The sequence below is a fragment of the Dysidea avara genome, chromosome 1, assembly GCF_963678975.1.
Source record: "Dysidea avara chromosome 1, odDysAvar1.4, whole genome shotgun sequence".
NCBI classification, from domain to species: domain Eukaryota; kingdom Metazoa; phylum Porifera; class Demospongiae; order Dictyoceratida; family Dysideidae; genus Dysidea; species Dysidea avara.
The window spans coordinates 32,689,524-32,716,223 of NC_089272.1; the positions used below are offsets into that span (position 1 = coordinate 32,689,524).

Consider the following 26,700-nt stretch of genomic DNA (forward strand, 5'->3'; position numbering starts at 1 on the left):
AGTGAATATAGCTAGTCAGTTGACTCTTCAATATTGCACTCAATCTGCAGACCTCTCACGCAGTGCACGTGGTAGCAAAAAATAATATCATGTTCCATTGGAGCTAGTGAGTCTGCATGTATACTGTATTCTCCATCAAGCATTTGACAAAACAAGCTAGGCTTCCAGCCTTCCACACACACCCAGTTTTAGGACTTTGAAGCACCATATATAACTCAATGTAGAAGTATGCAAATAGTTTCAAATTTGACCTGTTATTTCACTATGCTATGAAAGAATTATGCAAAATTTTTGAACAATAGCTATAGCTTACTGAGTAGTCAAGTTGAAGTCAGAGAATTGGATGTGTGTGTGGTTGCCCCTTGTTTTGTCAAATTTGGTCACAGTAAGGGCATACTCACTAGTACTGTAGGTCCATACAAATGGCAAATGCAGCCTTAAACCTCACTGGAGAAAATTGTCCTGTGGACACAGTACAAACGGACATCTGATCATTTATAGTTGTTTGACACCAGTTTGACTTACACGTGTAGTTATTTACTGAGTAAAAATTGTTTTGCAACATATGTTGTACATGTTTTGTTTCACTTTGAGTGGAATTGAATTTGCAACTATCCCCATGAGTGCCATTGAATGGAGAATTTGATTTACAGCAATTGCCAACACCTTGCATTGCTCTTCTATGTCAGGTAGTTTCTCTATATTAAATTGATTGATTTAGATTAATTCACTGTTACGTGCATGTGAAACTGTATAAAATAGCTAGAATGTACATCTTATATTATAAAATAAAACAGTTAAGTTCTGCTCTCTAATCCTCTGTCAGTACCAAGTATATATTGTCAGTCCAAGAACACACCCTCTGTGTGGAAAAATACTTCAGTACCTATGTATAAACACAAAACAATAGCTTACCAAAGAATTTGAAGACACATAACTCCATTTGCTGGGACAAGCCAATCATATCTATAGAATATATTAACACCAAGTATACATTACTGATTTACTGTGGTAATACAAGTCCATTTCCCTCCAATTAGAAAGCAACATGGCAGGATAATAAAAACCCCAGGATTATAAAATGTGCAAACGCTAACAGCACTGCAAAGTTAATAAATCATTTTTGTATGAGAAGCTAGTGTTGCACAGATTCGGATTGGTTATCAAAAAAACCATACGTTGGCTACTTTTTTGTATATCAGGCTGGCACCATGACAGAAAAAGTAGCAGATACAGATATAATTATTTATCCATGGTTATATATACAAACTGTTAAACTTTGTACATACACGTGTCAGTGTGCTAGAACATGTTTTACATGCAGCACTGTGTGCCGTGTAATGAAAATCTTGATGGGACAAAAAAAATTCCTGTCTCCTCACTGAAATTAACTTCCCTTTTAAGCTTGCTTGTATTTACTAGCTTACATGTATACCCTCACATGACAAAATCACGACATAAGATAGTCGTAGACTTTACCCCAACACAACTGGTTATCAAGGTTACATACAAATATAAGAAAGTATCAAATCTATTTTTCAAACAACAAATTTAATCACAAATACTCAAAATTTTTATTTATTAAAAAGCACTAAATAATGTATTTGACCCCAAGACTGGTATGCGTATAGCAAATGCTAACGGTCCATGTCTTACACAATGGTCCAGGTGGGACTTTGGGTACCCACCCCATTATCTGTGAGACATGGTACAGCCTCCTGTGGGTTACTAGTCTTGCTCCAGGAGGATTTTCTAGTGCCGACTCAAACCACCTGAGTAGCACACAGGTGTTCCAGTGCTGACCAGTATGGGTAGTCTAGGAATGGGACATGTCTATATTGTGTGTATGTTGTGTTCATGTGTAGTGTGTGTGTGTGTGTGTGTGTGTGTGTGTGTGTGTGTGTGTGTGTGTGTGTGTGTGTGTGTGTGTGTGTGTGTGTGTGTGTGTGTGTGTGTGTGTGTGTGTGCGCGCACAAGCACTATGCAGTGCTTGTGTATGCGTGAATGTGTGTGTAGTGTGTCTTGACATGCCTGTGTCTGTGACTAGACCTTGCTTAGTTAATACAGAGATGGCTCTGCACATTTAGCACATAAAATACACACCGAGGCAAGTACTGCACTGTAAAGCAGTTACTACAACAGTATGTACAAATTCATGTCTTTTGTTGTCAGAATTTCAAACATCATTAATGATTTTACATAAGCGTGCATAATAGGACAGGTACTACTACTAGCACCATTTGTACCTGTATGGTAAACACTATGGGTAAACACAATATACTACAGTTTGATTCTGAACATTATTGGTGTAACATTTTCTGAATGTGTGCCTTGAAGCATAGTCATGTTAAATTAAGTTAAAGTATAGACAAGTAATGTTTTAAACTTGGGTTTCCAATGCTGTGTAGGAAATTGTGTCACTAGACAGCTACAAGATTAAACTTAGTGTAAAGTGCATGACATTGCAAGCAGTCTTGCACTGTAGGGCAGGTACCAGTGCTAGTATGTGTATATGTGAATATGGGAATATACTCTTTGTTTAGTGTGTCCACATCATGGACGTAGATACACTGCACATACTGTACACACAACACTAAGCACACTGGACACACACAGAGTAGACACACATACTACACACACACACACGTGCGCACACACATACGCACACACACACATACACACACGCACACACACACACAAACACTCACATGCACACAAATATACACACACACACGCACACAAACACACACCAACACACACACAAACACATACATGCACGCACGCACGCACGCACAAACACACACACATGCACACACACACATACGCACACACAAACACACACACATACACACACACGCAAACACAAACACACATGCACACACACATACATACACACGCACGCACGCACGCACGCACGCACAAACACACACACACACACCAGCTACATATAATTGGGGTGTTAATTGCCGCACAGGAAAATCCACCTGGGGAAGAGCTAGTGCCCCGCAGGAGGGTTACATGTCCCAGGCTGATGGTGTGGGCACCAGAAGTCCCACCTGGGCCACACCCATTAGTGAGACATGGACAGAGGTTTGATATTTGCTTTCCCCAATGAACACCAGGCTTCCATTAAATCAGCTGGGTAGACTAGAGCAATTTCTTGCTCAAGGAAACAACAACACCAAAGTGGCATAACTAAGCATCGAACCTGGAACCTTTGGATTACTAGGCTGATGCTCTAACCACTCATTTATGCTGCCTCACACACTAAACTAAACTAAAGTGAGCTAAAATGTGTGCGTACGTATCACTGTATGGTATGTATAGTGTGTGTAGTGTAGTGTGTGTGTGTGTGTGTCTAGTGAGTAATGTGGAGTGTAGTGTGTGTAGGTGTAGTGTGTGTAGGTGTAGTGTGTGTAGGTGTAGTGTGTGTAGGTGTAGTGTGTGTAGGTGTAGTGTGTGTAGGTGTAGTGTGTGTAGGTGTAGTGTGTGTAGGTTTAGTGTACAGGTGTAGTGTGTGTGTAGTGTGTGTCTGTGTGTGCGTGTGTACATGGAACTTACCATAATTATGTGTATCCCTCTTCATCACCATTATTGCTGAATTCATACCGATTCTGTCCGCTCTTGAGAAAATCTAATATAAAATGTACAGCAGTGTACAGCTTGAAAACTGTCATCAAGAAATTAATCACACATGTATTCATGTTCTATAACACAGTGTAGATGGCTGCTTGTTAGTGCATACCATCAAGCAGAAGTTACACAAAGTGAACGATTTCATCTGTGAATATTTAAATATCATGGCAAACTACCTCTCTCTCCTTACACTATATGCATGAACACCCACGCACACACACACGCACACGCACACACACACACACATAGTCAAGCAAAGCCTTAGGCTACCTTGCCTGCCCAGTGTGCCAGCACTGTGACACCTCTGTGCTACTCAGGTGCTATGATTTAGTGTAGGCAATTCCTTCTGTGGTAGGATTAGTAACCCACAGGAAGCTGTACCATGTCTCACAGGTAAAGGTGTGGGCACCCGAAGTACTATCTGGACTTTTACCCACTATGTTACATGCTGGACAGTTGACATTTGCTTGCACTGTCCGCATGCACGCAGGCACACGCACACACGCACGCACACACACCTGTTTAGGCAATTAGGCAACAATCCTTCCTTACCCAGACACACCAGCCCTCCCTCTTATCTTAACACCTAGTAATGTCTCTTCTTGTCACTCTCTCCATTGATCTAAAGAAGACATAATTATGATTCATTTTCAAGGAAAGCAATGCACAAACACACACACAGCACACATACCCATGCAAACACTGGGTTCAATGTTTATAAATACACAATTAAAGGTAAGGAGTTAGTGGGAAGTGTGTGAAATTCTTATTCACATAGCTACAGCCATTGGTAAGCTACAATACTTTGAATACTTAAACCAGCATTTGTATTTTGGGGGATAAGACTGGTTTTCGCACATGAAGTCATAAATATATGCTCGGATAATACACTATGTGTGATTTTTATGTAACTGACAGCAAACCACTTTTTCTCTGTCACGACACTTATCAATTAGATTTATAAGAGCCAACTCCGAAAAACTCTACACTATGGCTACAGCACATATGGCAAGATTTTGCTCTGGACACATTTGCACAAACATTACGGTGTAGGTATAAACTAACTATATATTCTATAGACCCTTTTCAGGTAAGCTGCTGCCATAGCAACATCCGCCATTTTGGAGTAAAACCCATTTTGAAACCCTGGTAGCGTGGGGGAAAGCGTACGTTTAACCAGGTTAACCTTTGCTGTGAAATGCAGAAGCTTTACTTCCTGGGTATTGTTTTACTCTTATAGAAAGCAACGCTACCAGGGTTGCAAAATGGGTTGTACCCCAAGATAGCAGATGTTGCTATGGCAGCAGCTCACCTGAAAAGGGTCTATACAGCAGCTGGTGTACTGATAAGAGTTCATCTGACCATGTTACGATTTGACAGAACATGTTGCTGTCAGGCCTTCAGTGCTGGTCACTGTAAAGCTTTACAGTAACAACAACCATTCTTCCTTACACACTCAAACAATGTATGGTTTTTTTTGTGTTGCCAGGGATCCAGCTACCTGTGTTTCAGCTAGCTGTGTAGCCCTGAGTCTAGACCCCTTTTCCTTCCCTGTATGTATGTATGCATCATTTATTATTATTATTATCAAACTGTTTAAAGGGATACACAAAAGGCATGTGCCTGTACAAGGTGATACCCTTACAGTTACAAAAATACAATTACAAAAACAGAACAACATACACAATACAAGTACAGAATTAAACAATCACATTAAAATAAACTAGATCTGAAATGTTTAACCTGACTTCGTGCCAAAATGTCCTCAGGAATAGTGTTCCACAAGAATGCCACGGATACAAAAAATGTATGTATGTTGTCTTAATAAAACAAGACGTTTTCTCTCTTATTTTTATAATTATCATTATAAATATCCATATATGGTACTAGAACATACCTACAATCAGCCATTGATTGGAGTGATGATCATAATATTTCTCGCTGTGTCTTACAATGGCCATAGAATTTCTCAAATCATCTGAATACGTTGCCACGGCATCCGCCGTGACTCTCGCCATGACTACAACTAAGCTGTCACGTGCGAATAAATATTCCTATTAAACCCCATCAATCAGATGAGAGTGTTCCCCGGGAGTGTTCATGGGTTATTACTGCTTAACTATCCCTCTAGGGACAAGGAGGTAAAAATTAGCCGGTGGCACAGATTTAAAAGAATGGAAAAGATTGTTCAGTGTAACTGGAGGTGATCGGTGTTGGTATGTGCTTTGGAGTATAGTCTCGTGCACCCGACTGACCCTTTATGTCGGGCGCACGAGACTACGTGGAGTATTGTTGTACCATAGTTTGTATATATATATGGTTGTACCATAAGTGCAGCACGGTATACAGCCTCTGCCTATTAGGCCACTACAAATACAAGGGGGTGACACACAGGCACTCACTGTAGGTAGATCTGCGACCGCGGTCTAAGTCAAAGGTCAAGGCCACCAAAATCGTGCCAATTCAATGGTCAAGGGTAAAAGCTTCCAACCCACAATCGAAAAGTGCTGAAATATCGTCGCTAAGTCACCGGTCAAAGGTCGAAAAAGGCTCTTAGTCACAGGTCAAAGCGAAATTTCGGCTGGTCAAGACTTTGACCACGGTCGCAGATCTACGTACAGCGCATACCTACGTGACACCCCCTTGAAATAAATTTTCTGTTTCCCGTCCACCACCCGAATCTGGTTACTGCCAGTTCTAAATATTCCATTATTCCGTATTCTTCCATTATTTTACTGATAGGTTCAGTAAAAGCTATCTTGAAACAGTGTCGGCTCACATGTTAGTATTGCTATCAAGTCAGCACAAACTTCATGTTTGTGTTATTTTGCAACTTACAAAGGAAGGAACAAGCTTAAGCATGCTTTTAACCTTTGTTTTGAATTCCTTAATGCAGGAAGAATCATCATCATTGACTTCCAGTTTTGTAATCAGCCCAAGTACAATTGGCAACACACCAGAAATTGACATATTATTTTCTTCACTAAGAAACACTGTAGCAACCTCTAAATGCTCCAACACCTTTGACAAATCCTTCAGAATGACCCAATTTGCTGGTGACAACTCTAGGTATCAATACTGACGTTTTGTCACACTCTCATCAGCAAGCACTGCAGTCAGAGGCCACCTGTTGTGCAGTATACTCTGTATCATGTACAATGCACTATTCCATCTAGTAATGCAGGCCAGCTGCAACTTCTTTGGCTCAACAGACATTGCTTCTTGTTGTCTTCTGAGTTCAGCAGTGGCAAGAGCACTGTGCTGAAAGTGAGTTACTAGTTTCTTTGCTACACCTAAAGCTTGTGAAATGGCAGTGAGACTCAAACCTTCCTCAATACAAAGTTGCAACCAATGTGCACCACAACTGTAGCTCTGACAATTACCAGTCTCTTCATGCAATTTGTCACCAGCCAACTCCATGTTTGAGCACTGGTCATGTACCACAGATAGCAGGTGTTTCTTCTCCAAACCTTAATCTGCCATCACTTGCTGCACATTCTCGACAATGTTGTCTGCTGTATGGTGCTCAGGGGATGGAGATGTTGCTAGAACACAAGTAACCATATTCCATCTGCTGGTAATAAAGTGACAAGTAAGTGATAAGTAAGCATCATTGGCTCGACTGGTCCAAATATCCATTGTAAATGCAAATAACTCCATCTCTGTTTGAATGTAATCTTTGATGGCAGCTTTTCCATTTGCAAACTTCCATCTTGCCACTTCAGCAATATGTGTAGCAGATGGCACATGATATCCAAAATTCATAAGAGCCTGAAACCCTATTCCTTCTACCATGGCAGCTGGGCGAAGATCGCGTACAACCATGTCAGCGATGTGCTCTGTTATTCTCTTCACACGACCCTCCAGACACTTAGCTTTTGATAAATATGCATTTAGACAAGGTTGATCCTCTGGCGGACACAACTTCAAAGGGTGAGCAAGGACCAAGTAGTCTCGCAAATTACTGGTTCCTCCGTGATAAGTGTATTCATTCTTACAAACTTTACACAAGGCTTTCTGCCCTCTTTTCACAAAGAATTCCCATACTTCTGATTGTTTTCTTCAGCGGTATCAGTGTCATTGAGGTGTCATTTTCCTCAAGGTTATCTTCGTGGCCTTCCGCCATTTATCATTGTCACGTTTTTCGATAGTGATGTCATGATTTCAATTACGCATGCACTTGCAAACATTCGAATCTTGGCTTTTCCATTGAAATTTTACTACATTCGAATCATTCAACGAACATTCAACATTTGTTCATGCCCTAACACCTACAAACTCCACTACAATCAGAGGATTGAGTGGCCTCAGTCTTGACTGAATTGGTGACCAAGCATCAGCATTGAAGTATGATAGGAGTTTGTCATAAAGAAGGTGAGCTAATAACATTAAGCCATATCAAGACACACGATAGTGTGTCGTGCAGCCCAAGAAGCCGGCGTGTCACACCGTGGGTACAGTACAGCTCACGGGTAATGTCGCATGTACACGCATGGCGCGCGTGACGTTCACTCGAGTGACCCGTGTGGATGCAGCAAGGCTACAGTAATGCTCCACAATAGCTAACTTTACTCGAGAGCGTCACGCAAGACCAGATAACAGGTCTCACCTATGGTCTTGGGAGGCGGCACTGGCTCAGTTCCGCCAGCTGTGAAGTCTCCTATTGCAATGCAGTGGGGGATCTAGGATTTTAAAAGGGGGTTTCTGAATGTTGGTATAGCTGAATAAGGCATCTGATGACATCTCTCGGGAAATTTTTGAGACTATAGAAGTTCTGAGATCGGATTTTAGGCTATTTTTAGTTACAAATTGCAATAAATTCAATGCTTTAAATAAATACTATAGCTAACTATAGGGCAAAGATGGTGACTACAAGCTGTAGCTTTGATTGCTCTATTAGAGTAGTTACTTGACTGCTCTATTAGAGTATCTCGATCGTTTTTAATGCAGTGAGAGATGAAAAGTGAAGTGTTGCTGATGGTTTAATAGCTGTAAATGGTGTCAGTTAAGTGCAACTACATGCATGCTACTGAAATAAAGTGGTATATAGTATTTTGCTATGACAAATTGTCAGTGCAACAATGTTTATATATTTAGACTGCCACTGACCTAGATTTAAAAGGGGGTTTCTGTCGAAACCCCAGAAACCCCTCTAGATCCGCCACTGCAATGCCTGTGTTGTAGCTACCGAATACTTGGTAACTTAGCTACTGACTTGACCTTGACTCCGGCTGTCACGGACTACAGTCAATACTGTAGCTATAGCAGTAGCTACCGTAAACCTAGATGGATTGGTCGCCAAGTAATGCCACAGAACCCCAGTTAGTGCATTTTTCTAATTCGTATTTTCTTTATCTAGATAGTTAAAGGAATGGTCAACCAAAGTTTCAACTCTAGAAGCCAAGAAATTTCGAAGTTACAGCGCTACGAAGGGGCTTATAAGTGCTAATAGCAAAAAATCGATTTGTACAGTGACAATAAACTACAGGCGTTTAATAAAATGATCATAACATACGGATGCAGTCCTCTATCAAGATGAAACGTGTACCATCGAATTCTCCATGAACAAGCAAATCCATTGATGGGTACGTTTTGTCTTCCAGCTATATAGGCCTTTCCTACGTCCACGGGAGACCGGTGAAGGCGAACAAACGTGAGAAAAAGCAATAGTGAACCGCTCATCCAACTCAAGGCAGACTAACGCTGATATATTCTGTCTCCTTGAGAGTACTGACACAAAACAAAAGTTTTGGAACTCCTCTTGCTTTTGGGATCACGATGCTACCAAGGTTTTTGGCATTACCACTTTCCTTCATTGTGAAACAAGCGCTTTAGAATTTACAAATTTTTTCAGTTTCGTAAATATTCCACCTATTGCGTTCTGCTGGCCCAGCATCCATTTATTGCTTTCTACTGTATAATTAGCTAGCTAGGCTTGCACGAACATAATTATGGGACCGATCACAAATGTTTATGTGATTTAAGTGTTGTATGAAGTTACTAAACTCAGTAGCGAGTGTTCTCGTGTTTGGCAAATTTCTCGCACGGCTAGTGCATATCCACACGATATTCCACAGGTATTGTACAGTACATTGCAAAAGAATGATCCCGCGAGAAGATGCGAGCATTACTCGCATGTGTATACTCGTGACGTTACCTGTGAGCTGTGCTGTATATTGACAGGAAGAAAGAAAACGTCATTTTCACACTTTTGTATCTCGGTGATCCATTATCCGATTGGAACCACATTAGCTACAGAGTTGCCTGCCAGCCAGGGGAGTAATTTTTTTTCCTTGTTTTTTTTCTTCTTCGTGTTTTCGCACACTTGCAAAAATTGCTATAAAATGCAGACGCGTACTCCGATTGCCTTGAAATTTGGCACACAGAAAGAGAGTGCAACGGCAAACTCTAGCATCAAATTTGGTGCAAATCCAATGAATGGTTCGGGAGTTATGACCGATTATTTGCATAAAACAAGACCAATTTGTTGTCACACCTACAGGGTAAACCGCTTCATGGATGAGTTGAAAATTGCTAAGTAGATGGGATAACCATCGTAGAAATGCCTTTTGGTGGTTTGAAAGGAATCAAGATAAAGAGACCATGGATATATGACACAAAACCCAACCTGTGTCACAATTACGCGATCGATTTTTATGAATAAAAAAGTATTCATTTTTACGCCTACTAGGCAAACCACTTAGAACAATGAGCTGAAAATCAGGGTATAGCTGGAATAATCTTCATAGAAAGTCCTTGCAGTAGTACAGAAGAATCGGATTACAAACCACTCAGTTATGATCTGAAAGCCAACTCCGTATAGCAAATGCAAGATGTGTGTCATGTGGCCTAAGAACTGGTGCGCCACACCGTGAGTATATTAACAGGAAGAAAGTAAATGCAATTTTCACACCTTTGCAGCTCCGTGATTCCTTATCCGATTGAAACCAAAGTTGCTACAGAAGTGCCGGCTAGGTAGGGGAGTCCGCATTACAAATTTGAAGAAAATCGCTCCAGCCATTTCTGAGATACGAGCGGCCAAAGTTAGGGGTTTTTTTTCTTCATTTTTTTCTTCTTCTTTTTACACACTTTCCAAACTCCGCCATAATACACGAACGCGTGCTCCAATTGGGCTGAAATTTGGCACACTTAAAGGGCTCATTAAGGCAAATCTCAGTACCAAGTTTGGTAAGACTCCGATAAACATTCATGGAGTTATTACCGATTATTTGCATAAAATAAGGTTGAAGGTCTGTCACACCCACAGGGTAAACCGCTTGAAGGAATGTGCTGAAAATTGCTTTGCTATGTAGATAGAGTAACTATCGTAGGAGTGCCTTTTTGTGGTTTGAAAGGAATCCAGTTAAAGGCCATCGAGATATGACACAAAACCCAACCTGTGTCACAATTACGCGATCGATTTTTATGAATAAAAAAACTATTAGTTTTCATGCCTACCAGGTAAAGCACTGAGAGCACTTAGCTGAAGTGTAGCTGGGCCTACTTTATTCCACGGACTGGACTGGACTGGACTGGACTCACGGACTGAGCTGGAAGCAGCTTTTAAACAATAACCCAGGAATTATCCATCTCTTGCAACACTGGAGACACCACTATCGAGCTACAACTGCTGCTGCTGGCTCTTCCTTACATAACAAGTCATGACAGTAGCGCATGTACTAATTAATTAGAATACACTTACAATACATGCCGTACTAGCAGTGATACAGTGTGATAAAGGCTATTCTTGTAGCGTAGATGTTTTCTTTGTTGTTTTAACACTGGTGTTACAGCTGTAGAGATGAGCCAATAATTATTCTTAGCAGGTAGCTAGCTAGGTGGCACCACCAGGCAAGGTGATGGGGCTATGCAAATAATCTGACTCATCACTACAACCCCAACGCTAGTGTTAAGTACTGAAGCAACAAAGGAAAACATGCACGCTACAACAATAGCCTCTGTCACGCTATATCACTGCGAGTACATGTGTATCGTAAGTGTATTCTAATTGATTAGTGCATGCGCTAGTGTCATCTGACTTGTAAGGAAGAACAGTACCAGCAGTTATAGCTCGATAGTGGTGTCTCCAGTGTTGCAAGAGATGGATAATGCCTGGATTATTGTTTAAAGCTGTTTTCAACTCAGTCCACCAGTCCAGTCCAGTCCACGAGTCCAGTCCAGTCCGTGGAATAAAGTACGCCGTGTAGCTGGAATAGTTATTATAGGAAATCCTTGCAGTAGTACAGAAGAATCAGATTACAAACCACTGAGTTATGATTCCAAAGCCAACTACGTGTAGCATATGCAAGGTCGAGATACTCTAATAGAACAGTAACCCTAATAGAGCATTCAGCTACGTTTATAGCTTACTCCATTATAGAATTACATTACATTGCAAGTTATTCTGTAGGGAGTTCAGCTACAAACAGTTAATCTTATAGACAATTCAGCTACAAGCAAGTCACCCTGTAGAGAGTTCAGCTACTAATATGTTGTTGTAGAGATTCAAAACATTGTAAGCCAACTGAAGAGAATTCAGCTATAAAAAAGTCACTTAGTAGAGAGTTCAGCTACAAACAGATCACCCAGTAGAGAGATCAGCTAAAAGAAATCACCTTGTAGAAAGTTCAGCTACAGAGAAACCACCATGTAGAGAGTTCAGTTACAAACAAATCATCTGTAGGGAATTCAGCAAGAAACAAGTTCACCCTGTAGAGAGATCAGCTAGAAATAAGTCACCCTGTAGAGAGATCAGCTACAAAGAAACCGTGCTGTAGAGAGTTCAATTACAAACAGATAACCCTATAGAGAGTTTAGCTAGAAACAAGTCAACATGTAGAGAGATCAGCTAGAAACAAGTCACCCTGTAGAGAGATCAGCTACAAAGAAACCATCCTGTGGAGAGTTCAATTGCGAATAGAAAACCCTATAGAGAGTTCAGCTAGAAACAAGTCACCTTGTAGAGAGATCAGCTAGAAACAAGTCATCCAGAGATCAGCTAGAAACAAGTCACCCTGTATACAGCTAGAGTTCAGCTACAAACAATGAGAGTTTCAGCTACAGTTCAGTTATGTAAGAAGTCACCTTATGAACAACAGTATGTGATAATCATCATTCAATGTTAAATATACAAATATTCAATCAGACAAAAGCTATACACACGATTACTTCCTTTATTCCACAATTCCTGCAGTAAAGGAAAAAACAACAAGGTAAAAGGAAGCATCAAAACCATATGGCCAGCTTTGTGGCTTGCAATACAAAAAGAAGTGATATCTAAACCAAAACAGCCAAGCTGTAAAAAAAGAGTGTGGCCCCAAAAAGGCCAAGGTAGGAGGAGGCAACACAAATTCACCTGAATTGTCGTAATTATAACTTTTGCCATTAACCTACCATCACAGCCATTTCTTGGCCACCACTTTGGATTTCACATCTTTTTTCACCTTGGCCTTTTTGGGGCCGCACTCTTTTTTTATAGCTTGGCTGTTTTGGTTTAGATACTCTAATAGAACAGTCACCCTAATAGAGCATTCAGCTAATCCATCTACTCTGGTTCTATTACATTACAAATTATTCTGTAGGGATTTCAGCTGCAAACAATTAATCTTATAGACAGTTCAGCAACAAGCAAGTCACCCTATAGAGAGTTCAGCTACAAATATATTGCTGTAGTGATGCAGACATTACAAGTCACACTGAAGAGAGTTCAGCTACAAACAAGTCATGCACCCTGTAAAGAGTTCAGCTACAAACAATTCACTCTGCAGAAGTTCTGCTACAAACCAGTCTTCATGCAGAGAGTTTAACAACCAAAATCCACCATGTAAAGACTTCAGCTTTACTAACAAGTTACTCTGCAGAGAGATCAGCTAGAAAATAAGAGAGAGCTCAGCTAGAAAACATCACCTTGTAGAGAGTTCAGCTACAAACAAAACACACTGTAGAGTGATTGTAGAGGGTTCAGCTGTGAAGTGATCACCCTAGAGAGAGTTCAGCTGCAAACAAACCACCCTGTAGAGAATTCAGCTACAAATAAATCGTCTTGTAGAAAGATCAGCTAAAAGAAGTTACCTTGTAGAGAGTTCAGCTACAAAGCAACCATCATGTAGAGAGTTCAGCTTCAAACAAGTCACCCTGTAGAAAGATCAGCTAGAAGAAGTTGCCTTGTAGAGAATTCAGCTACAAAGAAACCATCAAGTTGAAAGTTCAGCTACAAACAAGTCACCCTGTAGAGAGATCAGCTAGAAGAAGTTAACTTGTAGAGAGTTCAGCTACAATGAAACCATCATGTAGAGAATTCAGCTACAAAAAAGTCACCCTGTAGAGAGATCAGCTACAAACAAGTCACCCTGTAGAGATATCAGCTGGATACAAGTTACCTTATAGGGATCAGCTACAAACATATCACCCTGTAGAAATATGTGTTGGAAACAAAATCATCTATCATTGTTAAATATACAAATATTTTTAATCAGACGAAAAACTGTACACAACATTTCTTCCTTTGTTCCAATATTCCTGCAGAAAAGAAAGAAAAAAAATAAGTTAGAAGGAAGCACCAAAGCCAGTTAATTGCTGGCTTTGTGGCTTGCAATACAAAAAGAAGTGATAACTAAACCAAAACTGCCAAGCTGTAAAAAAAGAGTGCGGCCCCCCAAAAGGCCAGGATGAAAAAAGATGTGAAATCCAAGGTGGCGGCCAAGAAATGGCTGTGATGTGGCAAATATTTTAATTACAACAATTCAGGTGAATTTGGTGCCGGATCATAGTGGAGGAGGCAACGCAAATTCACCTGAATTGTTGTAGTTAAAAGTTTTGCCATTAACCTACCATCACAGCCATTTCTTGGCCGCCACCTTGGATTTCACATCTTTTTTCATCCTGGCCTTTTGGGGGGCCGCACTCTTTTTTTACAGCTTGGCTGTTTTGGTTTAGATTACTTCTACAAGCAAGCTCTGGTCTGATGGGGTAAGAATTAATGCACTTTCTTTTTTATAACTACTGAACCATTAATGATTTTCTTTTTAGGGTTACCATCTTCCTTTTCAATGTCAGATTCATCCCTACTTGATAAGTCAGTATATCAATTTCAGCAGTGGGAGTGCTACACACATAATGCACTTAGTTAGTACATCGTACTGTAGGTGCTGCACCTCTACCTGTAGCTTGGGTATCATTCTGCTCATGGTAATTGCAAGGCTAGAAAAACGTTTGAGTTTGAGCACCTTCTGCAATAAGCTTGAGGACCAGTTACAAAACAATACTGTGCTTCTTAATTGTAAAAGTGTTTTTGTAATGCTATTGGATCTCTGATGACTACTCAAATTAATCACAAATCTTGAGAAATTTGTTGCATGCTAGCTATGTGTGCTGACCAAGTAATTTGTAAATTTCACTGCTTGCCCATAAATTTTCCACAAAAATGCAAATTTTATAGCCTCCAAACTAAGTAGCCCTGTGGTATAATATTATAACCTAATGTATCAAAGAAAAATGCAGTCTCGTAAGAGGATGGCGCTTCAAGTCCCTAGCTTTTTTGAGCTGGCCAAAGTGACAGTATTACTACTACTGTAATATAATGCAATCTTTGTAAAGAGGTGGTCTTTGTAAAAATGTGGCCACTATAAATGAAGTGGTCTTGTTACATGATCATTAAGTGTGCTAGTTTTGGCACCTAATTACATACAATGTGGTTTTTGTTCAGCAGCGGTCTTTGTAATAAGGTGGTCTTTCACTAAGCAAAGGTTCAGACCTTGAAGACTACCATAATTGCAAAATTGCATATTCCTTCATATCAAAACCCCTCATATGCATACAAAATTGTTAATTTAAGAACAGACTCAAGACTTTGTTGAGAGAAATTTTGTAAGAAAATACCATAGACAAACTATATATAAACATAAAAGAGTAAAAGAAGATACTGTAGTAGTGGGTATTGTTTTTAAAATCCAATAACATGCCATATGCATTTACTAATCCCCCCCAAAACACCTTTGCTGTAAAAAAAGGTGTGTCCAAGAAACTACAAGTATCTGCAACCCCATATACAAACAGCTCAGTTGTAGAAAAACACTCCATGAAATTAACTGGTAACTGAAAGAGCTGATAGCTGGGGTGGCCAAGAATTAATGTTACTGCAACTGACTATGTTTACCAAAGTTTTACCAAGTCCATGCAAGAATACCTTGGCTGTAAAACTGGCAAATAAAAGTAACTGGCAACAAAAACAGCTAATATCTGAACTGGCCAAGAATAAAAGATAAGCTGTATTTTATTCTTGGCCAGTTCAGATATCAGCTGTTTTTGTTGCCAGTTTTACAGCCAAGGCATTCTTGTATGGACTTGGTAAAACTTTGGTAATCATAGTCAGTTGCAGTAACATTGATTCTTGGCTGCTCCAGATATCAGCTCTTTCAGTCACCAGTTGATTTCATGGAGTCTTCTTCTACAGCTGAGCTGTTTGTATATGGGGTTACGGATACTTGTAGTTTCTTGGACACACCTTTTTTTTACAGCAAAGGTGTTTTTGGGGGGATATCACTAATGTTTATCAGTTATATAATTTATAGACTCAATGTTCAAGCCACTGGGTGTATGATGAATTCTACCTTGTAGGTGTTGTGAACAAACACAAATCTGCTGATAAGTGGTGAACATATAACATACAATCCTATAGTAGCTGTTAATTCTTATTAGGACAAGAGCCAGTGGAAATTACTGCAATTAACTGATCAGGCCAAGTAATGCCGGGCTACAGTCAGAGTTATCAAAGATGTGTGTAAAGCACTTATTTGCAAAGCATGCTTTTCTAGGTGATCTTGGGGAATGCAACCATCTTGAAATAGCAACTCTGAGATTGCATCATAGAATCACCAAAATTTTACTTGCCATTTTTCTAAACATGAAAGTGTACTAGTATAAACTATTCTTCATTAGTGAGTGGTTAGTCTTCCGCAAGTATCCTACTGAATACAGTATGGTTTTAGACTAGGAAATAGCTCTGGAAGATGGGCAATTCAGCTGCTTATGCACATGCCTCTCTACACATGTTCTAGTCTTGATTACTGACTTAGCGAGCTCAGTAGTGCATGTTGTTTTTGTCATAGCTAGCTAGCTATTTACATAAGAAGAGCACGTCAATTCAAATGAGAGGCTTTGAACTGTGTAGTGTACTTTGTCCGTAGACATCGCAGAGCTCCTTTGCCAATGCTGTCAGATTAAAATTGCGTGGGCAAAATATTATTTACCAATTTCTGTCAATGATCAATTCGCCAAAATTTTCTCCTGCCAACATTTTCCGCTATATGGTACTATGACCACATTACACATGGTACATACATACCTTGGAACCAGGTAGGAAGTCATGAATTTCAGAGATCATTTTACATACAGAAGAATTGTGTTATTATGTGTATTCTTTTTAGAGTTTTCAATTGTCAACTGTACATGGATCGACTATAGTGACATCAAGGGTGTAATAAATTTCCAGGTCGGTCTATGTACATATTAAGGAATATAGTTTTTTTATTATTTCTGGATCAGGGGAGTGCCATGGCACCAAACTAATACCCCTGTCAGTTTACATGTCGTGCTTATAAAGATGTTTTCCTGTATCCAGATTTTATGAATATTGTATTTAATGTCCACTTGTTGATTTTTGTAGGCCAATTGTATCATCAGATATCCAAGCAAGTGTACATGTCTTTGGTGCTGCGACCGATATTCCAGGTTAGTTACATGTGTGTTTAATTCAAGGTAAAGTTCAGTGCCTGCCTGTTCTTTTACAGGTCTCACTTAATTTTATGTTGTCATGCAGACATCCAAGAAATCATCACTGGTGTTAAAACTACTTTTAGTAATGTCTTTATGTTGATTGAAGTTGTGTTACATGTAATAGCATTGTTGTATGTTTACCATAAGGCAAGAAATTTTCATGGATTTTGTGGCCATCTATCCATCAAATTTGAATATTGTGCAAGTTGTGTTGAACAACCCCAACTCATATACACCATCATTCCAGCAATCCATTACAAAACTCGAAAGCCACAACAGAAGCTCATACACAGTCACTGACAAACCACATTCCATTACAAAATTTTGTTGTGCCATGGTATGTGCAAAATGAATAATGCCACAACACAAGCTCCATGGTGCACACTACAGAGAGATGGTAACCCCTATAGGCTTGTTGCCTTTTGTATATATCTTACCTTTGTGATTAATCTATTAAAAATTAAATAGAGAACTTGAGGATTATACTTAAAACATCTTCCCTAGTGGCTTTCTTCTTCACACCTTGTTCATAAGGCATCTGGCAATTGCAAATGCTCTTCACACCTTGTTTACAAGACATCCAGCGAATATAAATGCTTGCATTGGGAATGGCACTACACGGAGTCTAAAAGATTTCTGCTTAAAAAGCCATTCCAAGGGAACTTACGGTTCTGCACACTTTTGCAACTTGTTTATCAGACATTAGGGCTTGTGTCTACATTGTGTCTTTAAAAGTTATTGTAGGGATTAGAGGTTTGATCGAAGAAAATATGCATATGGGCAAACCAGAATTAGATAATGTCAGTATTAGATGGACTACACAAATATGGCTATGTTGACTGGTATAACATGACGGTGGACGTAACATAACATAGAGAAATAAAGTGAAATATGTGTAAATATGCATATTTTTTATTTTAACGAGGTCACAAAACTAAAGTTTTTTTATCACGTAACGCCAAACAAATCTATTGAGAGATATTGCATAATCCAGGGCTAATATTGTGAAACCGACGCTACGTGTAAATAACTCACAGTAGTGGCTGCACATCTTTTATATGGGTGTGCACTTTGTAGTTTCTTGGCCGCACAACTCGCTACCGTGAGTCTTGATACAAACCAAAGTGAAATTGACAAAATTAAAACAACCACAGTTCAACATAATTGGCGATAGTATTAACTGGGCACCTGGTTCTTTGCAGCATCATGAACCTGTTTCCTTATGGTGCTAACCTGATATTGATACACAAAAATACAGCCAGGTTTTATTCTATAACCAATTAATGCAACACGACACATATCAAACACTAATATATATATGTAAACATGGTTTAAGATATGACTATGCTGTGACTGTTCATTCCTGTATAACCATAGATAATGTATGTCATATGGATTGGAAACACCTGTATTACGTATATACATAGTGACATCATGGGCCATCCTTGTTTCACTGTGCATAAACTTCATAGCCTCGACAGGTGGAAGATTTCACTGTTCTTGTAACCAGCAAATTAGTGTTTGTTGTTTACAGCTGGGTTAGTTACCACCTACGTACACTAACTGGAGGCTGGACTGGGTAGGGACGCTGGAGAGTAGTAAACAACAGCATAAGGAAATTCAATTCCAAAGGTGAAATATGGTGTTTCAAAGTGGTTGTGCAAACTTCCTGAAGAAACAGAAGGTGCAGCATTGTTTCTTTGCTACTGTTTACACCACTTGTAGAAGGTAGAGTGTAGTAGGCTAGCTTGATATTTACTGCTTCGCTGTATATTTCCACTGTTTCGGTAAAACGTCAGAAAACAGGCACTACTTTGTTCAATTTTTTAGCTCAAACTGAGCAGTACTGTGGCATAAAATCTATTTCAATGTATCAGACATTCCCTTGGTTGTGTAAATGCGGTTAAAAGAGAAGTTGGCTAAGAGTACTGCTGCTGAAATATTAGCTGATACATCTCTGCCATTATCACCTGTCGCAAAAAATATTCTCCCAATGTCCACAAACACGCTGTGTTCTTGTTCAGTACACAACGTAACACAATAAACAATGTAAAAGGAATGTCCACACCTTCAAACTGGCCTTCAACAAGCCAGAGAAAGCCAAACAGTCACCCAGTAAATTTCCTAATGTAGGAAAATAACAAAAGGATAGGAAAATAAGTAACAGGCGTTTCCAATCCATTAGGAACACATACATTATCTATGGTATAACATACATATCATAATATCTGTTGCTTAAGATAATACTCACTAGCAAATATTCTCATCACAGGATCTGATGACCCAACACTGTTATTAGCAGTTATTGATATAGTATAGTTAACAGTGATGATGGGTAAAGTGTAACTGATATCAAGTGTGGTAACATCACTACAAGTAACATGTGTCACTGGACACACTGTGTTATCACTACAACTTGTAATGATAGTATAGTTCAGTATGAGATCAAAGTTAGCAAATGGTACACCCCAGTTGAGTGTGAAGTCAAACTGTGTAGGTTGTGCTGGGAACTGTGGTGTGGCACTGATAGAAGAAAGATCAACCATCACACCAGGAACCATGTTTGGAGCAGCTGTGTAGAATGCAAAAATAGGCAGAAGTATATTGTGCTATATGCAAGAATATTCTATCAACAAGCAGCTTGAAACTTTTATGTATGTACAAGAGCACTTGTGGGGATAAAAAGGTCCAGTTTTGTTGCAATAAACCAGAAGCTATACCACAATAGAAGTATCAAAAAGAATACACTGTATACAATGAAACTTACTGGTGATTTGCCTTTTTGGCACATTGGTCAATTTTCTGTTTTATAGTTAAAATGAAGAGCTAGGTGTTTATCTACCTTGTGTTAAAATTTTTGTTGGATATCTTAAAGCATTCCAGAGATATGTATATGTTAAAGCATTGCCACAAATGCTATAGCATGAGGCTTTGGCTTTATTAGAATCTCGGCTGCACACCTCATGCTTTATTTTTCATACAGCACTCGCGGCAATGCTTTAAATAATTTATGGAACTCTCCAGTGGCAGCTTGCAGCCAAACTCTAGGACTCATAATTAACATGCAGTTCACAGACTATTAGCAGCCTGAATGCACACAAACTAGTTTAACAAAGTAACTCACACGCAGTTCACCATATGGTAGACGTTCATTGCATATTTTGGCATGCTTTTGTCACAACCCACAATCAATTCTATTATGACACATGGTGAAGTATTTCTATGATATCTCCAGGACTTGCCCATTTACATTAACAAACATAACAGTAACGTTACCTTCTCTCACCCATCATCGAAGTATTTAGATATGTCCATAAAAGTAATCCAGTGGAAGAACTCAATGTGTGGAAGCCTTGTTTAGTCAAATTCGGTCACTCATATTGGCTGGGGTGATGATTGACCACTCAGCACGCCGTGGGCTTTCAGCCTGCACTGGCTTGCGTACTGCTGTAAGTGCCACAAGCTATTAGCCTGCACTAGAGCACATGGGCAACTGTTCTTTATTGCCCACAAAGAGTGCTTTATTGCCCACAAAGAGTGCTTTAATCATACATTATTGTATTTTGGGTGAAAAGATCAAAGTGAAAAGTGTACTTTTATTTCCATATTGTACACCTGGCTGCACACTTCAAAGCTGGCAGGATGCTGTATTTATTTCAACTGTGCTGTAATTGCCCAAGTGTGCTGTATTTTCCCTTTGATCCCAATACAGCACTGTTGAAACAGTAAACAAGTTGACCAAAGCATGACACATTATCGAATTCTTTTCACCAAACCACTGCAATGTTATGAAGCCATTCAACAACTATGACGTATCATAAACACAGAACAATGCCATGACCTAAACACAAGTGGGCGAATTACCCTGAGAGCCATTCTTAGCGAAAAGGAACAGAACACATGGCGTTATCAACACTACAAAATGACTCCTGTCCACGTTGTAAAGCCAGGTGGAACACAATAAGTTAATTCGCTCCAGTTGCCTTTGTGGTATCGTTCCCAGCACCACACCATGGCTTCTATAAATGCACTCGCCCGCCAAACACAATAGCAAGTCTCTCTATAACAAAGTCACAGACTTACTCATGGGCTTTAAGCCAGGCCTCAACCGAGAAAGAAGCAGTTGGCCACTTACTGTAGCTCTCAGCAGCTCAAATCAATTAAAGCTACGTAGCTAGCTAGCTTCATCACACTGGTGCTCTGACGCTGGAGGCAATATGAACGAGTATGAATAATGTTAATCACTGCAGTGAATACACACGGTTTCGAGCTTACGCAGATAGGCACTCACCTCCTGCTACTTGGCGTCACCCCCACTCTTCACAGCCACTACTTTAGTACAATAAACCAGTTAAAGCACCGCCATTGCTTGTGCAATATGGAAAAAAATAGCACTCGGGCATGGTCTCGAACCTAATACAGCACTTGGCTTCGCCTCGTGCTGTATTAGTCTCTCACCCATGCCCTCGTGCTATTTTTTCCATATTGCACTCGCGGCGGTGCTTTACCTAGTATATAAAGCATTCTTTGGGCAATAAGCACTGTTTGCCCTAAAGTGTACTTTATGAAATTTAAAATGCCTTTTTCCTTTGATCTTGCCAACGTGAAGTTCTATAAGGCTAATTTACTGTCTAATACATACATTACAAACTACAGTAACTTTTTGTATTAATGCAATGAGTTCTGTTAATGATTAAGCATGACAAAAGGTGACAAATCACTTCGTTGACAAATAATTCCATCTCTACCATCTAAGACATGTATATAAACAGATTTCTGATAGTTGGTACTTTTCTGCAATTAAATAACATGAATCATAGTCAAAGACTTAGTTTTATCCATTTTATCACCTGAACAAATCACCTAATTTGTAAATTAATTTGTGTTTGATGCATGTAAAATTACTACGTGGTCTGATATAGTAATCATTCATAATAATCTCCTAGAGAAAAGAAGCTATGAGAGTGAAACTTCACAGTAAGAAGATTTAACAGTTGCTTTATTCAAATGTGTAAAAAAATCAGTTTTAAAAAAAATGCTGAAATTACAATTGAAATTTCCCTCAACTTTGCTTGTCCCCAAAAGGTAGGTTTTCCAAGATACGGTTAAAGTCTGAATAATATTATCAAGAGTATATAATGGGGAGGGAGAGTATCGAACTACACTATATGCTGTGAAAAATGAGCCCGTAAAGTAACCCACATACTTTTGTTTCTTGTCGTAAACCTGACCGCTGTTGATTGTTCAGATTTAACACCTTAAATGTTTTAACGGGTGGTCCGTATGGAATCGCAATGGCTGAAATTCCATCTAGACGTGTCACTTTAACTAGTACAATTGTCGAGGCGAGGCATGGCATGGCGACCATGATGAAATCTCTACCATGATGAAATATCGAAATCTTGACCTCGCTCGACCATGATGAAACCTCGATGTTTGCTTTCCAGGTGTCTTTCTCTTTGTACTTTGAGTTCCTCTGCGTAATGTGCCATACTTTTCTCGAGTACACCGTTCTTTCACTCAGTAGTCACATGTACAAAGTGCGCCCACTGCGCTTATAATTGGTCACCAATTAACACAAATCACCGAGTCGTTTGAACGATGCCATAGGACTTTACGGGCTCATTTTTCACAGCGTATAGCGTAGTTCGATACTCTCCCTCCCCATTATATACTCTTGATATTATATAATCCAAAACAGCCAAGCTGTAAAAACAAGTGTGGCCCTCAAAAAGGCTATGGTGAAATCCAAGGTGGCAGCCAAGAAATGGCTGTGATGGTAGGTTAATAGTAAAAATTTTAATAACGACAATTCAGGTGAATTTGGTGCCACTTGGTCTTGGCACAAAATTCACCTGAATTGTCATCATTAAAATTTTTACCATTAGCCTACCATCACAGCCATTTCTTGGCCGCTATCTTGGATTTCACATCTTTTTTCACCATAGCCTTTTTGAGGGCCACACTCTTTTTTTACAGCTTGGCTGCTTTAGATTAAATTTCACTTCTTTTTGTATTTGTATACCCCAAAGCCGGCCTGTGGCCGGCTTTTGGGCTTTTTAACCTCTATTTTTTCTTTACCATAGGAAGAAGAAAAGATGAAGCAGATGTTAAATACTTTAAATATTTCTGACTTTATCAGTAAATGTACAAATTATATATAATACATATATTTATTACAGAACACTCTACATGGTGGTTTCTTTGTAGCTGAACTCTCCACAAGGTAACTTCTTCTAGCTGATCTTTCTACAGGGTGAATTGTTTGTAGCTGAACTATCTACAAGGCAACTTCTCCTAGCTAATCTCTCTACAGGGTGATTTGTTTGTAGCTGAATTCTTTGTAGGGTGATTTGCTTGCAGTTGAACTCTCTCCATGGTGGTTCCTTTGTAGCTGAACTCTCTACAAGGTGACTTCTTATAGCTGATCTCTCTATAGAGTCATTTGTTTGTAGCTGAACTCTCCACAAGGTAATTTCTTCTAGCTGATCTCTGTACAGGGTGAATTGCTTGTAGCTAGACTCTCTACATGATGGTTTCTTTGTAGCTGAACTCTCTAAAAGGTAACTTCTTCTAGCTGATGTCTCTACAGGGTCACTTGTTTGTAATTGAACTATCTACATGATGGTTTCTTTGTAGCTGAACTCTCTACAAGGTAATTTCTTCTAGCTGATGTCTCTACAGGGTCACTAGTTTGTAGCTGAACTCTCTACAAGGTGGCTTCTTCTAGCTGATCTTTCTACAGGGTGATTTGTTTGTAGCTGAACTCTCTGCAAGGAAACTTCTTCTAACTGATCTCTGTACAGGGTGAATTGTTTGTAGCTGAACTCTCTACAAGGAAACTTCTTCTAGCTGATCTCTCTACAGGGTGATTTGCTTGTAGCTGAACTCTCTATAGGCGATTTGTTTGCAGCTGAACTGTCTACATGATGGTTTTTTTGTAGCTGAACTGTCTACAAAGAAACTTCTTCTAGCTGATCTCTCTACAGGACGATTTGTTTGTAGCTGAACTATCTACAAGGTAACTTCTTCTAGCTGATCTCTCTATAGAGTGATTTGTTTGTAGCTGCACTCTCTACAAGTGATTTGTTTGCAGTTGAACTCTCTATATGATGGTTTCTTTGTAGCTGAACTCTCTACAAGGTAACTTCTTCTAGATGATCTCTCTACAGGGTGAATTGTTTGTACCTGAACTCTCTACAGGATGATTTGTTTGTAACTGATCTCTATACAGGTTACCTGTTTCTAGCTGATCTCATGAATTCTCTTCAGGGTGACTGCTCTATTAGGATGACTGCTCTATTAGAGTATCTGGATCTTGCACTTACTACACCAAGTTGGATTTCGTGTTATAACTCTGTGGCTTTAAGTCTGATTCTTCTACACCATTGAAGAGCCGTTCTAAGATTATTACTCCATCTGTACAACGATTTTCAAAGCATTATCCCAAGTGGTTTATCTGGCAGGCATGGCAAGTAGTCATTTTTTATTAGCTAATCTTGATTGCATAATTGTAACACACTGTTGGTTTTTTCGTTGTATCTTCCTGGTTTTTAACTCGATTTCTTTCACACCACAAAAGGTTTGAGGTTCTATAGTTAACCTATTCACACACCGATTTTCACCTTCTTCCCATAAGCAGTTTAACCGGTAGGCGTGACAACACATTGGTGTTATTTTTCGTAAATAATTGCTAATACCTCCTTGCCTGTTTATCATTTTCCAGCCAAAGTTGGTACAGAGATGTGCCTTTATATCCCCCTTCTGTGTGCCAAATTTCTAGGCAATCGGATTAGGCGTTCGAATTTTATAGCAGTTTTTGTAAGCGTGCAAAAAGAGGAAGAAAAATAAGACGAAGTAGAATAAAAAAAAACCCCAAGAAACTAAGCCAATTTTTGAAGTCACATATCTCGGGAACACTTGAAGCGATTTCACTCAAATTTGGTACGTGGAGTACTGAAGTTGGCGGGCATGTCCACAGCAAAAATCGTCTTGTTTCATTAAGGCAGCACAGAACTACAGAGGTGTGAAAATTGCATTTTCGTTCTTCCTGTCAATATACTCACAGGTGTTGCACGCCAGCTTCTTGGGCCGCATGACACACTACCGTGTGTCTTGATAAGTTAACCAAACCTGGAATTGCAAGCTAACTGCATACTTACATAAGTACATAAGTAATTGCTTCACTTGAGAAGTTGAATGTTTACTTAGAACAGGCAGTGTTCTATTTTATTATTAAAATTTGTATCTAATCCAAAACAGCCAAGCTGTAAATGAAGGTGTGGCCTCCAAAAAGCCATGATGAAAAAACATTTGAAATACAACCAAGAAATGTCTGTGATGGTAGGTAAATGACAGAAATTTTAACAATAACAATTCAAGTGAATTTGTACAGCCTCCTCCATGTTTCACTAGGACTTAGCAAAAATTCACCAGAAGTATCATTATTAAAGTTTTTGCCATTTACGTACTGTACCATCACAGCCATTTCTTGGCCACCAACCTGAAATTCGTGTCTTTTTTCACCATGGCTTTTTGGGGGCTGTACCTATTTTTACAGCTTAGCTGTTTTGGATCAGATATCACTTCTTTTGGTATTTGAATACTGAATACTCCAAAGCAGGGCATAGGCCAGCTTTGGGGTACTCTACCAGACAATTAGGCACCACAAAAATTTTATACATGCTCCCATAAAGACTTGTCTGGATTACTTTCATATTTGATTAATTATCAAGTTGGTTAGCTATACAGATTATGTAGTTTATCCTGTAGTGCAGTTTATTCCTAAAGTGCACCAGCTATTATTTTCAGAATACCTGGGTAAGAAAATTAACAGTAGTACTTGTATACGTATTCATATGACTTCTCATAACTTTGGCGCTTTGTCTTGCACTTTGTAGAATAGGTAATACAGAGACAGTGTTTTCTGCATTAAATGATGTAGTTAGATCGACTGATTGTTGTAACTGGCAATGAACCTGTGTCCGCGATTAGCAAGGTGTTGTACTGTAGTGCTTGCTATGTCTGGGAATTGTGCAGTGTCTGGTTTATGGAATAGAGAGGTGTCCACTACTGAGGGTGGATTAATACACAGATATTGGAAGTCGCATTTGAAACTTTATTAATTGTTCGGTATAAAGAGTCTGTCCGCCATTCAGGGGTGTCCGTTAAGAGTGGTTCTGCTGTAGTTACAAAAGTAGCTGACAGGTGAGTTGTTTGTAGCTGAAATCTCCACAGGGTGACATATTGGTTTGTAATTGAAATTTCTATGGGGTGATTAGTTTGTAGCTG

The 26,700-nt window shown here is 39.4% G+C and overlaps 1 protein-coding gene across 8 annotated transcripts in view; it reads right to left on the bottom strand.

Moving 5' to 3' along the window:
• Positions 1 to 703: 703 nt before the first annotated feature.
• The window catches only part of LOC136262116 (uncharacterized), a 65,282-nt gene continuing 39,285 nt past the window's right edge, over positions 704 to 26,700 (bottom strand). Inside the window, exons 1-5 of one of the 8 annotated variants that reach the window (XR_010704133.1) lie at positions 6,039 to 6,455; positions 4,155 to 4,258; positions 3,562 to 3,634; positions 916 to 966; positions 704 to 862 (exon numbers count right to left, since the gene is read on the bottom strand). Coding sequence is in view for 3 of the 8 variants with exons in the window: in XM_066056267.1 (XP_065912339.1) it covers positions 4,242 to 4,258 (17 nt within the window). In the remaining 5 variants the exon portion in view is untranslated. Of the gene's footprint in view, positions 887 to 915; positions 967 to 1,656; positions 1,817 to 3,561; positions 3,635 to 4,154; positions 4,259 to 5,533; positions 5,901 to 6,038; positions 6,456 to 26,700 lie in introns of those variants that run through there. The other 7 variants (XR_010704130.1, XR_010704131.1, XR_010704128.1 and 4 more) reach the window with 7 other exon arrangements.